Source organism: Nerophis ophidion, linkage group LG16 (assembly GCF_033978795.1).
Source record: "Nerophis ophidion isolate RoL-2023_Sa linkage group LG16, RoL_Noph_v1.0, whole genome shotgun sequence".
Classification (NCBI taxonomy): Eukaryota; Metazoa; Chordata; class Actinopteri; order Syngnathiformes; family Syngnathidae; genus Nerophis; species Nerophis ophidion.
Window position 1 is genome coordinate 17153511 of NC_084626.1, and position 12435 is coordinate 17165945.

General features: G+C 40.3%; 1 protein-coding gene across 1 annotated transcript in view; it reads right to left on the reverse strand.

Annotated features, from left to right (window-relative positions):
- Positions 1–12435, reverse strand: part of ptprt (protein tyrosine phosphatase receptor type T) — a 489779-nt gene that overhangs the window by 322391 nt on the left and 154953 nt on the right. The window contains exons 9-10 of the mRNA XM_061874425.1: positions 6893–7008; positions 5732–5912 (exon numbers count right to left, since the gene is read on the reverse strand). Coding sequence (XP_061730409.1) covers positions 5732–5912; positions 6893–7008 — 297 coding nt within the window. The remainder of the gene's footprint in view (positions 1–5731; positions 5913–6892; positions 7009–12435) is intronic.

Sequence of the window (12435 nt, forward strand, 5' to 3'; positions counted from 1 at the left end):
GGGCAAAAGTGCGTGAGGAATGTCCTGACCAGATAGCTAGGTCCCTAGATTGATTGATGTAAAATGTTCTTTATCACATTGTTTACTTTCATTAAAAATTTGATGATTCTATGATTGTTCATGTGTGATTAACTACAATAGGGCCCCACAGCACACTGGATTCTAGTTAATTGAAATACCACAACACTGGATATTGTTCAGATAAGTTACATTTAAGAACTTGCACACAAAGCAACACTGGAGGTGACTATGACGTGCGCATTTTCTGTGCATGCGTACTAGGTCGAGTTGCATCGGCGGATGGAGGAGGGTTGAGGGGGTCTAAAACGACCGTAGTGTGTGTGTGTGTGTGTGTGTGTGTGTGTGTGTGTGTGTGTGTGTGTGTGTGTGTGTGCGCGCGCGTGCGTGCGTGCGTGCGTGCGTGCGTGCGTGCGTGCGTGCGTGCGTGTGTGTGTGTGTGTGTGTGTGCGCGCGTGCGTGCGTGCGTGTGTGTGTGTGTGTGTGTGGACAAGGATAAGGTTAAGTGGGATTTACCCTGGATAACCTTAGCCGGCTTAGTGTAGAAGGAACCTGAGCCACGTGATTGGCACAGCAGCGATAGGGGCAGATCCTCCTCATTGGAGACACAGGTAAAGAGCCAATGCTACATGTGTGCACTGCTGACTGAAAGACATATTCTGCCTCCGTTTTTGTGTTTATAACTCTGTCACAATAGCGAGGAGAATATAAAAAATATATATTTTCAGAACTATGACAACCCCAACTGAAGTACGTCCTCTAAACAGTGGTTCTCAAATGGGGGTACGCGTACCCCTGGGGGTACTTGAAGGTATGCCAAGGGGTACGTGAGATTTTTAAAAAATATTCTAAAAATAGCAACAATTCAAAAATCCTTTATAAATATATTTTTCATATTTATAATACTTCAACAAAATATGAATGTAAGTTCATAAACTGTGAAAAGAAATGCAACAATGCAATATTCAGTGTTGACAGCTAGATTTTTTGTGGACATGTCCCATTAATATTGATGTTAAACATTTCTTTTTTTGTGAAGAAATGTTTAAAATTAAGTTCATGAATCCAGATGGATCTCTATTACAATCCCCAAAGAGGGCACTTTAAGTTGATGATTACTTCTATGTGTAGAAATCTTTATTTATAATTGAATCACTTGTTTATTTTTCAACAAGTTTTTAGTTATTTTTATATCTTTTTTTCCAAATAGTTCAAGAAAGACCACAACAAATGAGCAATATTTTGCACTGTTATACAATATAATAAATCTGAAACTGATGACATAATGCTATATTTTACTTCTTTATCTCTTTTTTTCAACCAAAAATGCTTTGCTCTGATTAGGGGGTACTTGAATTAAAAAAAATTTCACCGGGGGTACATCACTGAAAAAAGGTTTAGAACCACTGCTCTAACAGAAGCCCCTCTGCATTAGTTTGATGATACATCCATTCATCCATACCGCTTATCCCTAATACAGTCCTGTATGATATGAACAAATTCAACAGAATGAAGAATTTGTGTTAGTCTGTCGGTGAAGCTCAGTCACTACAATGAAACATCAAGTGTGTTTTCACACATGCAGCGTGTGCACGCGCAGCTTCCTTGGAGCCATCTCAATAAAATATACTCGCCATACTGCGCAAACAGTAATTAGCCTCCATGCGCACAATTGCTTTTCCGCTCCCTAATTAGGGAATTACAAACTGGAGCGCCACGACGATTAAATAAAAAACAATTAAGAACAAAGCAATTATGCCTTTTTTCCCAACCCCGAAGCAAACGCTGCTCCGCGGTCACGTCGGGTGGGTTTTTAAGTCTTTGGAAGACGAGCGTGCACTTGGCTGGGATGCGATTTTCCCTGGAAGCTAATTCCATGTATATTAGCGTGGAGATCATCAGGCGGGCAGTGAAGCCTGAGGACGTGTGGGATCATTACAAGGAACTTTTTAACCTGCTTATCATGCATGCTGCAGTAATGGAGTCAAGCTATTCCACTTTATCACAGACATGTTGTGCAGAGAGCTTGCAGCCATCAAAGCACTATTACGGAAACATGGAAATCGCTTCTGGAATATTGCTTCCCCACCCAGCACCATTGCTGCTTCTTGTCTCGATTGGCGCGCTTCGGAAACCACCTCAGAAAACACTTGGCTGTCCAGTTACCCCCATAATGATAATACAGTAGCCTAATAGGGCTAAATATTCATTAAAAACAAGGCAGAGGTTTTATTTAACAAGTATATTCAATATCTTGGCCACTGTAATATTACACAGTTTGAAGAGTAACACCGTGTTTGAAAATGGGAAAATAAAACACTGTACTTCAATCAAGTGATTATTTGGCGTACCACTACTGTACCACGGTTTGAGAATCACTGTTGTAATAGGTTTAGGACAGCATTACCCAGTCGACCTGCTCGGTGGCCTTGTGGTTAGTGTCCGCCCTGAGATCGGTAGGACGTGTGTTCAAACCCCGGCCGAGTCATACCAAAGGTTATAAAAATGGAAAGCATTACCTCCTTGCTTGGCACTCAGCATCAAGGGTTTGAATTGGGGGTTAAATCACCAAAAATGATTCCCGCTGCTGCTCACTGCTCCCCTCACCTCCCTCGGAGCGAACAATGGTGATGGGTCAAATGCAGAGACTAATTTCACCACACCTAATGTGTGTGACAATCCATCCATCCATTTTTTACCGCCTGTTCCTTTGGGGGACATCATTAGTACTTTAACTTTACTTTAAAATATGCGCACAAAGTATACAGAATACACAGTATACTTATCAAAGTGTACTCATGGAAGTATTGCAATAAATACTATCCTTTGTCCTAAAAAATGGATTGCAGCAGGACTGTGCAGGTTACTTTAGAAGACAATGTTTCATCAGTTCATGCTTAAAGGGGAACATTATCACAATTTCAGAAAGGTTAAAACCAATAAAAATCAGTTCCCAGTGGCTTATTTTATTTTCTGAATTTTTTTTCAAAATTTTACCCATCATGGAATATCCCGAAAAAAGGCTTTAAAGTGCCTGATTTTCGCTATCTGTAAATCCACCTGTCCATTTTCCTGTGACATCACATAGTGATGCCAATACAAACAAACATGGCGGATAGAACTGAAAGATATAGGGACATTAGCTCGGATTCAGACTCTGATTTCAGCAGCTTAAGCGATTCAACAGATTACGCATGTATTGAAACGGATGGTTGGAGTGTGGAGGCAGATAGCGAAAACGAAATTGAAGAAGAAACCGAAGCTATTGAGCGAATAGCTATTGAAGATATTCGGCGATCGTCTTCTAACCAACGATTGCATCTTTTGACCATTGGAGCAACTTAAATCAGTCGATTGGTAAGTGTTTGTTTGGCATTAAATGTGGGTGGAGGGAATGGCTGGATGCAAATATAGCTACAAATGCACATACAGCCAGCCTAAATAGCATGTAAGCATCGATTAGCTTGCAGTCATGCCGTGAGCAAATATGTCTGATTAGCACATAAGTCAATAACATCAACAAAACTCACCTTTGTGATTTCGTTGACTTTGTTGTTGGAAATGCATCTGCTCTAAGTGTCGCAGGATATCCACACATTCTTGCCAATTCTGCCATGTTAGCATCGATTAGCCTGCCGTGCTAATTGATGCACACTCCACGTAAGACAACTTGAATCCGTCCATGATCGTGTTGTTACACCCTCCGACAACACACCGACGAGGTATGATGTCTCCAAGGTACGGAAAACAGTCGAAAAAACGGAAAATAACAAAGCTGATTTGACTTCTGTGTGTAATGTGTTTGAGAAAATGGTGGATTGCTTCCCATTGTAACGTCACGGGTGAAAGGTCATCGCTGCGACAGCGAACGATTGAAAAGGCGTTTACATCGCCAAATTCACCCTTTTAGAGTTCGGAAATCGGTTAAAAAAACATATGGTCTTTTTTCTGCAACATCAAGGTATATATTGGCGCTTACATAGGTCTGGTGATGATTTTCCCCTTTAAAGACTAGATAGGACAGCTATCGTCTGACTAAAGAACTAATAAAGGCTTCTTAGGTGCGGCGTGGCTCGATTGGTAGAGCGGCCGTGGCAGCAACTTGAGGGTTGCAGGGTCGATACCCGCCTCCGCCATCCGAGTCACTGCCGTTGTGTCCTTACCCAACTGCTCCCGGTGCCCGGCCACACTGGCTTGATTGTAACTTAGATCATTTCACTATGTAAAGCACTTTGAGTCACCAGAGAAAAGTGCTATATAAATTTAATTCACAAGTGAAATGACTTCTAAGAGACTAAGCCAATGTGAAAATTACAGTTGCGATCCATTCAGTGTCCTGATAAATTAATAACATGTATAAATATATCCCATCCTTCCATTTTCTAACGCGTGTCCCTTTTGGGGGTGGCGGGGGGTGCTAGAGCCTATCTCAGCTCCATTCGGGCGGAAGGCGGTGTACACACTGGATATGAATATTCACATTCATCTCATTTTGGATGCGATTTGGGATTGGGGACTGTCTATCTGTGTTGGCCCTGCGATGAGGTGGCGACTTGTCCAGGGTGTACCCCGTTTTCCGCCCGATTGTAACTGAGATAGGCGCCAGTGCCCCCCGCAACCTCAAAAGGGAATAAGCGGTAGAAAATGGATGGATGGATGGACATTTTAAAAGGAAATTTCGTGCCCTGCACATCTTACCTTCCAAATAGAATGTAACGCTATTGAATGAAGACAAGAAAAACAATAGTACAAGGCGGAACACCGCTGCTCAGACTGAAGCATGTCCCTTTACAATCCCTTTAGAACTCTTGCCAACATGACAATGATTGTTGAGCTGTTTCAAAAATATATCATGTTTAATAAACTTTTGCATCAAGCAAAGACATTGTCCAGTCCCATGTTGATACGATTAACAACTGAAAGCGCTATTTCCCGCAGCTGCTTTGTTTTAGCAATCAATAATATTTCAGTTGTGCGGACACTATCCTTTGTGGGAACATTGTTGATTGTCATGTCATGCTCGGATGTACTTTGTGGACACTGTCTGCTCCACACGCTGTAAGTCTTTGCTGTCTTCCAGGATTGTGATTTTGTTTACTTTGTAGCCAGTTCAGTTTTAGTTTCATTCTGCACAGCCTTCCCTAAGCTTCAATGCGTTTTCTTACCGGCACTCACCTTCTGTTTATTTTTGGTTTAAGCAATAGACACCTTTTGACCTGCACACTACCTCCCGCTGTCGTCTGCATATTGTGATCACGACAAAAGCAATTAGCTACCAGCTTCCCACTCCTGATATGGCAGAGTATTACATGGTTAGTCTGACAGCACAGACACTCAACAACGACACATTATTTGCGGATTGTGATTACTGGTTAGCAAAAAAAAATTGTTAACCCTATTCGGTTAAATTTTATAATCTCCCCCGGCACACAAGACTGTATCCCGCGGCACAACACTGCACTAAGGGAAAGTCTATTAGTGCAAAGAACAGGAAAACCTACTCAATTGTTAATTGAATGTATATTTGTATAAAAATACTGGAGTGCCTTTTAGGAATATTTGTTGAAATACTGTGTACTTGTACATGTTTGGTATTTGATTTATTCCTGGCAGTCATTACAGACGTGAGCAGAACCGAGTCGTGTCCTTGTGTCTGTATACTCAAACATCTCCCTTCTCAGGGCGATTACCCCGTGGTTGTCTGTGCGCTCACCGTCCTCCTCCGTTTGCTTAACGATCTCCTCGCTCTCTTTGCTGCCCTCGGGGTTGGCCAGAACCAGCCGCAGTCGCACCGTGACGAAGGGCCTCAGGTCCCTGAGGGTGTAGCGCGATGACGTCTGGATGAGCTCCTCGGCCGCAAATTCCTGCTGGTTGAAGACGTACTGGTACTGCACCTGCAGAGGGAGACGGAGTGCATCCATCGGACCTGTCCTCGTTCTTCCACAGCAAACATTTCAAAGCATTATTTGATGAAAAATAAAGACTCACGGACATATAAAGACTGTAGTCCAGGGGTGTCAAACGCGGGCCTGATCCGGTTTCGTTCGACTCGTGAGATGAGTTTGCCAAGTATTTAAAATGAGCTGCTTTTTTTTTTTAACGAAACAAACTGCTGTTCTAAATGTGTCCACTGGATGTCACGATAGCGATTCTGTTTGGCAAGCAAATGGTTTTGTACCGAGGCCAAGCAAGAGGCACACAGTAAAGGGTGACTGTGGCTCCTCCTCCTCGACCCACATGAAACTTAAAACCTGACATTTTACGTCTTCTGCTAGGAGCACATCGTTATTTGACCCCCCTACTCCCCCAAAATGTCTCTGTCAAACACGAGAAAAGTAAACTTAACCCTTTTGAATAGTTTTTACATCCATTTCTTACGGTTTGTTGAGTTAGCACTGGATTGAAACATGGACATGACATAGGGGGTATTTGCTCCCTCGAAGAGTTTACATGTAGTGTTTTTTGTTCAATCCCAGAATGACTGTGACTTAATCCTGGCTTTGTAGAAACACTAAGACCAAGTCTAAGATCATTGTGTTTTTGGAGCTGCACCAATTTGTTCAGAATTTTCAACAAACTTGAAGTGTTGTGTCCAGATTGTGATTTGTACGTTTTCAGAATGGGCTTGTTCTATTTTTGGCCAAAGTAAAACAAAGAAAACAACCTGGAGTTGTCTTTATTTTTAAATTATCATGCCATGATTTTACCATTTGGGCCCACTTGGGAATAGATTTTCCTCCATGCGGCCCCTGAGCTTTGACACCCCTGCCGTAGTCCAACAACTCAACCATTCATTAAGAAGTATAATGATACATAATGATAACTTATATATAATAAAGTTTCGACACTAGGGATGATAAAATACTGTTTGTACCGTCAGATTGTAGCTGTGACAGCGTGTTACGGCGTAGCCAAACGTCTCCCACTGTATGGTCAACAGACGCGCCCGGACATCCACGACATTGACGCTCTGGGGACCGTGGACCGGATCTGAAGGAGACACAATTGGACCAGAAGAAAAGGTTAGTCGTAATTGTTTACAATCCTATTCCGAGCAGGCACATAGATTAAAAACGGGAATCTTACAACAATTCACCTTTCATTTCTGATTCTTAGAGTGGTGATTCAATTATTTTTTTTATTTTTTTTTGTCCTGTCCAGCTACCAAGTCAAATCACATAGTTGATGTAGATGCCCTTATAGGCTGTACAAATATTATTTACAAAAGAAAAGTGTGGGATATTTCTCGTGTTGTCTTTTCTGTATTTGACTTTATTAAATGGATGTATATTATTTTTTGGTGCAGCCGGGCCGGAGCACATGGTGATGGAAAGAAAGAAAAAACTTAAGACCGAGGGGAAAATTGCAGGGAAAAGGCAAGGCAAAGCAACTTCATTTATATAGCACATTAACAAAATTTTTTTAATTGAACCAAAGTGCTTTACGGGTTAAAAAGCTTAGAGCACAAAAAAACAAAAAAAACAAAGAACATAAACAATGAATGAGATCAACAAGATAGTGCAAAAGCAATTCGGTAAAAGGAGTCGAATAAAAAGTAAAAAAAATAAAATAAAATTGCAAAATGAAAATAATAATAATAAAAGTGCAACACATTGAAAAAAACAGAGGGGGATAAGACAGAGGGACAACAACAACAGCAGACACAACAATAACAACAACAACAACAGAAAATCATCAGCAAATAAGAAATGTACAAATCAATCAATCAAAGTTTACCTATATAGCCCTAAATCACGAGTGTCTCAAAGGGCTGCACAAGCCACAATGACATCATCGTCTCATATCCCACATCAGGGCAAGAAAAAACTCAACCCAATGGGAGGATAATGAGAATCCTTGGAGGAAACTGCAGATGTGGGAGGGGGCTGGGCGAACGGTGCAATGGAGGTCGAGTGGATCTAGCATAATATTGTAGTGGAGCTAACATAATAGTGTGATGGCAAGAGTGATTGTAAAGAAGCAGTTTGTGAAAAAATATTAATAATACAGAAATGACGATGAGCATTATTACACTACAAATAAAACAATACAAATACCAATAGGAATAGCACTATTGATAATGAATAATAATAATTATCTCTATTATCAACAATAAAATTGTTTCAAATGCAACAGAACATGTATGTAATGATAACTTGTAATACAAAAGAAAGCAGATAAATGGAGGGGAAGAAAGAGAAGCCAACTATATTAACCTTGTAGATTGTTATAGTAACAAATATTGTTACTGATTCTTGTTTCAATACAATTCTTGATTTAATTGATTCTCACAACTTAATATTTGGTAACAAGTTACAAAAGCTCCTGAGTGCTGACATATTATGGAAACATTTTTAACCTATTTAGATTGAGAATAAATCACAATTCGGAAGTCACAGTCTCTCCCATACTTTCATTTATTTGTGGCGGCTTGGCTACCTCTTTACAAATTAGCTGACGGCAAAAAAACATGTTTTGTTTTTTTAGCTCAACTCGTCATAAAATAAAAGATATAAAGTAAAGTGTAAACCATGTGCCAAATTACACAGTCAGACAACAAGCCCACGTTGTTGCCGCCATATGTTGGACTGCCGTCCGGCGCTTTGTGTAGCATGACTGACGGCGCGCTAACAAGCTCGTTTAAAGCTCCGGCACCACAAAGCTGGTTCTGCCTAATTAGCGTCAATCAGTGAACAACGGCGACCTAAACAGGTCACAAGATACACTCGTTAGCCACGTGATATTACGTGTGTTTCACTAATCAATGAGTGAATTGCAACACGCTGAGAGAAACTAAGTCTGTGTGTACAACAACAACTTGTTTTAGAATTTAGAGGAGGGGGGGCTGTCTCTATCCATTGGGACTCATTTTCCAGTCCTTACTGTTAAACAAACATCCAAAATAATTGCACTGCAGCATTATAATAGTAACACTGATTACATTTTCGGAAAAAAATCGAGCTTCATATTTATTATTGCTATTAGATTCTACGAACGATCCCAACTAAGCAAACCAACTAAGTTTGCAGGATATAAAGGAAATAAAATGTAAATAATAGAAAGTTGGCTGACGATAAAGCTTTTATTACTATCGTCATATTGTGACGACGCATGTTAAAGTTAAAGTTAAAGTACCCGTGATTGTCACACACATACGAGGTGTGGTGAAATTAGTGCTCTGCATTCGACCCATCCCCTTGATCACACCCTGGGAAGTGAGGGGAGCAATGGGCAGCAGCAAAGCCACGCCCGGGAATCATTTATGGTGATTTAACCCCCAATTCCAACCTTTGACGCTCAGTGCCAAACAGGGAGGCCATTTTTTTATAGTCTTTGGTATGACTCCCAACCTACGATCTCAGGGCGGACACTCTAACCACTAGGTCACTGAGTAGGTGATGACTCAATCTGGCTGTGTTCCGTGAATTTGATAGCGACAAGCAGATGACCGTGTCCTCAACGCAATGTTTCTCCTCAGTTCAAAGCAAATTCGAAGACTGCAAACTTTGCTTTTATATCAGAAAATAAACTTTGTCTATTACAAGCGCCATTGACACTGGAAGATGAGGAAAAGTTAAACATGCTATACTATACATCGTAGGAGGATATGCTTCCAGGGGTGTCAAACTCATTTTAGATCGGTGGCCACATGGAGAAAAATCTACTCCAAGGTAGGCCGGAATGGTAAAAATCACGGCACAATAACTTCAAAATAAAGACAACTTCAGATTGTTTTCTTTGTTTAAAAATAAAACAAGCACATTCTGAAAATGTACAAATCATAATGTTTGTTTTTACATTTAGATGATATTAATAGCAATCTACCTTTATTTGTCGTTAGTTATACTTTCTGAATACAGTATGTGATAATGTTCATCAGTCAACTCATTGGTGTTAATTTTCAATCTATCAAGATAAAAGATAAAATCAAAATCAAATTACAGGATGAAGTGATGTACTAACATTGTGTTGTTTGTTTTATTTACATATATAGCATAATCTACAATGATACAAAGAATTGCTATTGCGACATCTACTGGATACATTTACAAAAGCATTTTCTGTAGATGAGATAGGCGCCAGCGCCCCCCGCGACCCCAAAAGGGAATAAGCGTTAGAAAATGGATGGATGGATGGATTTTTTTTCAATCAAAAATGTTGGCTCATTTTTATACTTAACAAACTCATCCCGCGGTCCAGATAAAACCTGTTCGTTTGACACCTCTGTGCTAACTGCTAAGCATTAGCTTTATTATGAACAGTGGTTGGTGAATATTACGAATATCAAAAGTAACAATACCAAGTGTAGTATAAGTACATAGTGAATACTACAGTTATTAGAAGGGGGGTAACAACTCATCGATAAATTGATTTATCTTAATGAAATGTTAAGCACATCGATTTGTGCTCTGCAAATGTTGCTTCCCGTAAAATTCCCAGATCGTTTGAAAAGGAAATCGATCGATTTTATTGATACTATATACCGAAAAACATTGGGTTTAAGAATGTCAGACTTTATATGAAGTTTAGCACTTTTAAAAATAAGGAAATTAAACCTTTAGTCTAAAAATGGCAGATGCCTACGTTGGTCGAGATAGGTCATACCAGACGGCAAACGCCACAAGACAATATCATAAATTACAAGGCAAAAACTTTCAGCTACAGCACGATTGCAAAAGCCACGACAAATACAAACGACACAAAACCCCATCCATCCATTTCCTACCGCTTATTCCCTTAGGGGTCGCGGGAGGGGCTGGTGCCTATCTCAGCTACAATCGGGCGGAAGGCGGGGTACACCCTGGACAAGTCGCCACCTCATCGCAGATGACACAACACAATAATTTAAACCTGCAACACAACTTTAAGCCACAAAAGACTTGACCGAAACAATGAAAGTGACAGTGAACCGAGGTACGGCAACGGACCAACTTCCGGAACACGAGAACTGGCACATAAAGAGAAATAATTTCATCAAGAAATAAATAAATACAAAATATGGATCAGAGAAGTTATGGAAACTACAAAGCCCTCGAGGGGTCGCCCCCTCCAACAGCAGGGGTCTCAAACTCAATTTACCTGGGGGCCACTGGATGCAGAAACTGGGTGAGGCTGGGCCGCGAGAAAACAATTCTTAAAAGAATCACCTTCTATGAATGGCAATGCTAGGGCGGGAAAGCCAACCCTCACGATTTTTCCGGGAGACTCCTGAATTTCAGTGCACCTCCCGACAATCAACCGGTGCAACCATTTCCCGAATTTGTCCCAATTTTCACCCGGCCGACATTATTAAGGGCTGCCGTGACTGCACTGCCTTTAACGTCCTCTACAACAGTGGTTCTCAACCTTTTTTCAGTGATGTACCCCCTGTGAAATTTTTTTTAACTCAAGTACCCCCTAATCAGAGCAAAGCTTTTTTGGTTGGAAAAAAAAAGATAAAGAAGTAAAATACAGCACTATGTCATCAGTTTCTGATTTATTAAATTGTATAACAGTGCAAAATATTGCTCATTTGTAGTGGTCTTTTTTGAACTATTTGGAAAAAAAGACATAAAAATAACTAAAAAAATTGTTGAAAAATAAACAAGTAATTCAATTATAAATAAAGATTTCTACACATAGAAGTAATCATCAACTGAAAGTGCTCCCTTAGGGGATTGTAATAGAGATCCATCTGGATTCATGAACTTAATTCTAAACATTTCTTCACAAAAAGAGAAATCTTTAACATCAATATTGATGGAACATGTCCACAAAAAATCTAGCTGTGAACACTGAATATTGCATTGTTGCATTTCTTTTCTCAGTTTGTGAACTTACATTCATATTTTGTTGAATTGTTATCCAACAAATATATTTATTAAGTATTTATGACTGACTGTTATTTTTTAGAATGTTTTTGATAAATCTCACTTAACCCTTGGCATACCTTCACATAGCGTACCATCTATAAGAGAACTAGTGCTCTACAAATCGTCATTGCGCACATAACACAACTAAAGTAACAACTCTAAATCATGCAGAACAACGTTAGTGGCTGCAAGACGTACTTACTCAACAGCCATACAGGTCACAGTGAGGGTGGCCGTATAAACAACGTTAACATTGTTACAAATATGCGCCACTTTTTGAACCCACACCAAACAAGAATGACAAACACATTTTGGGAGAACATCCGCACCCTAACACAACTTAAACACAAGAGAAAAAATACCCAGAACACCTTGCAGCCCAAACTCTCCCGGGCTACAATATACACAACCTCAACCGACGCAAGTAGGGAGGGTGAGGGCGCGGGGGGTTGGTGGTAGAGTAGGTGTGTGTATTGTAGCCCGGAAGAGTTAGGGCTACATGGAATTCTGGGTATTTGTTCTGTTGAGTTTATGTTGTATTACGGTGCGGATGTTCTCCTGAAAT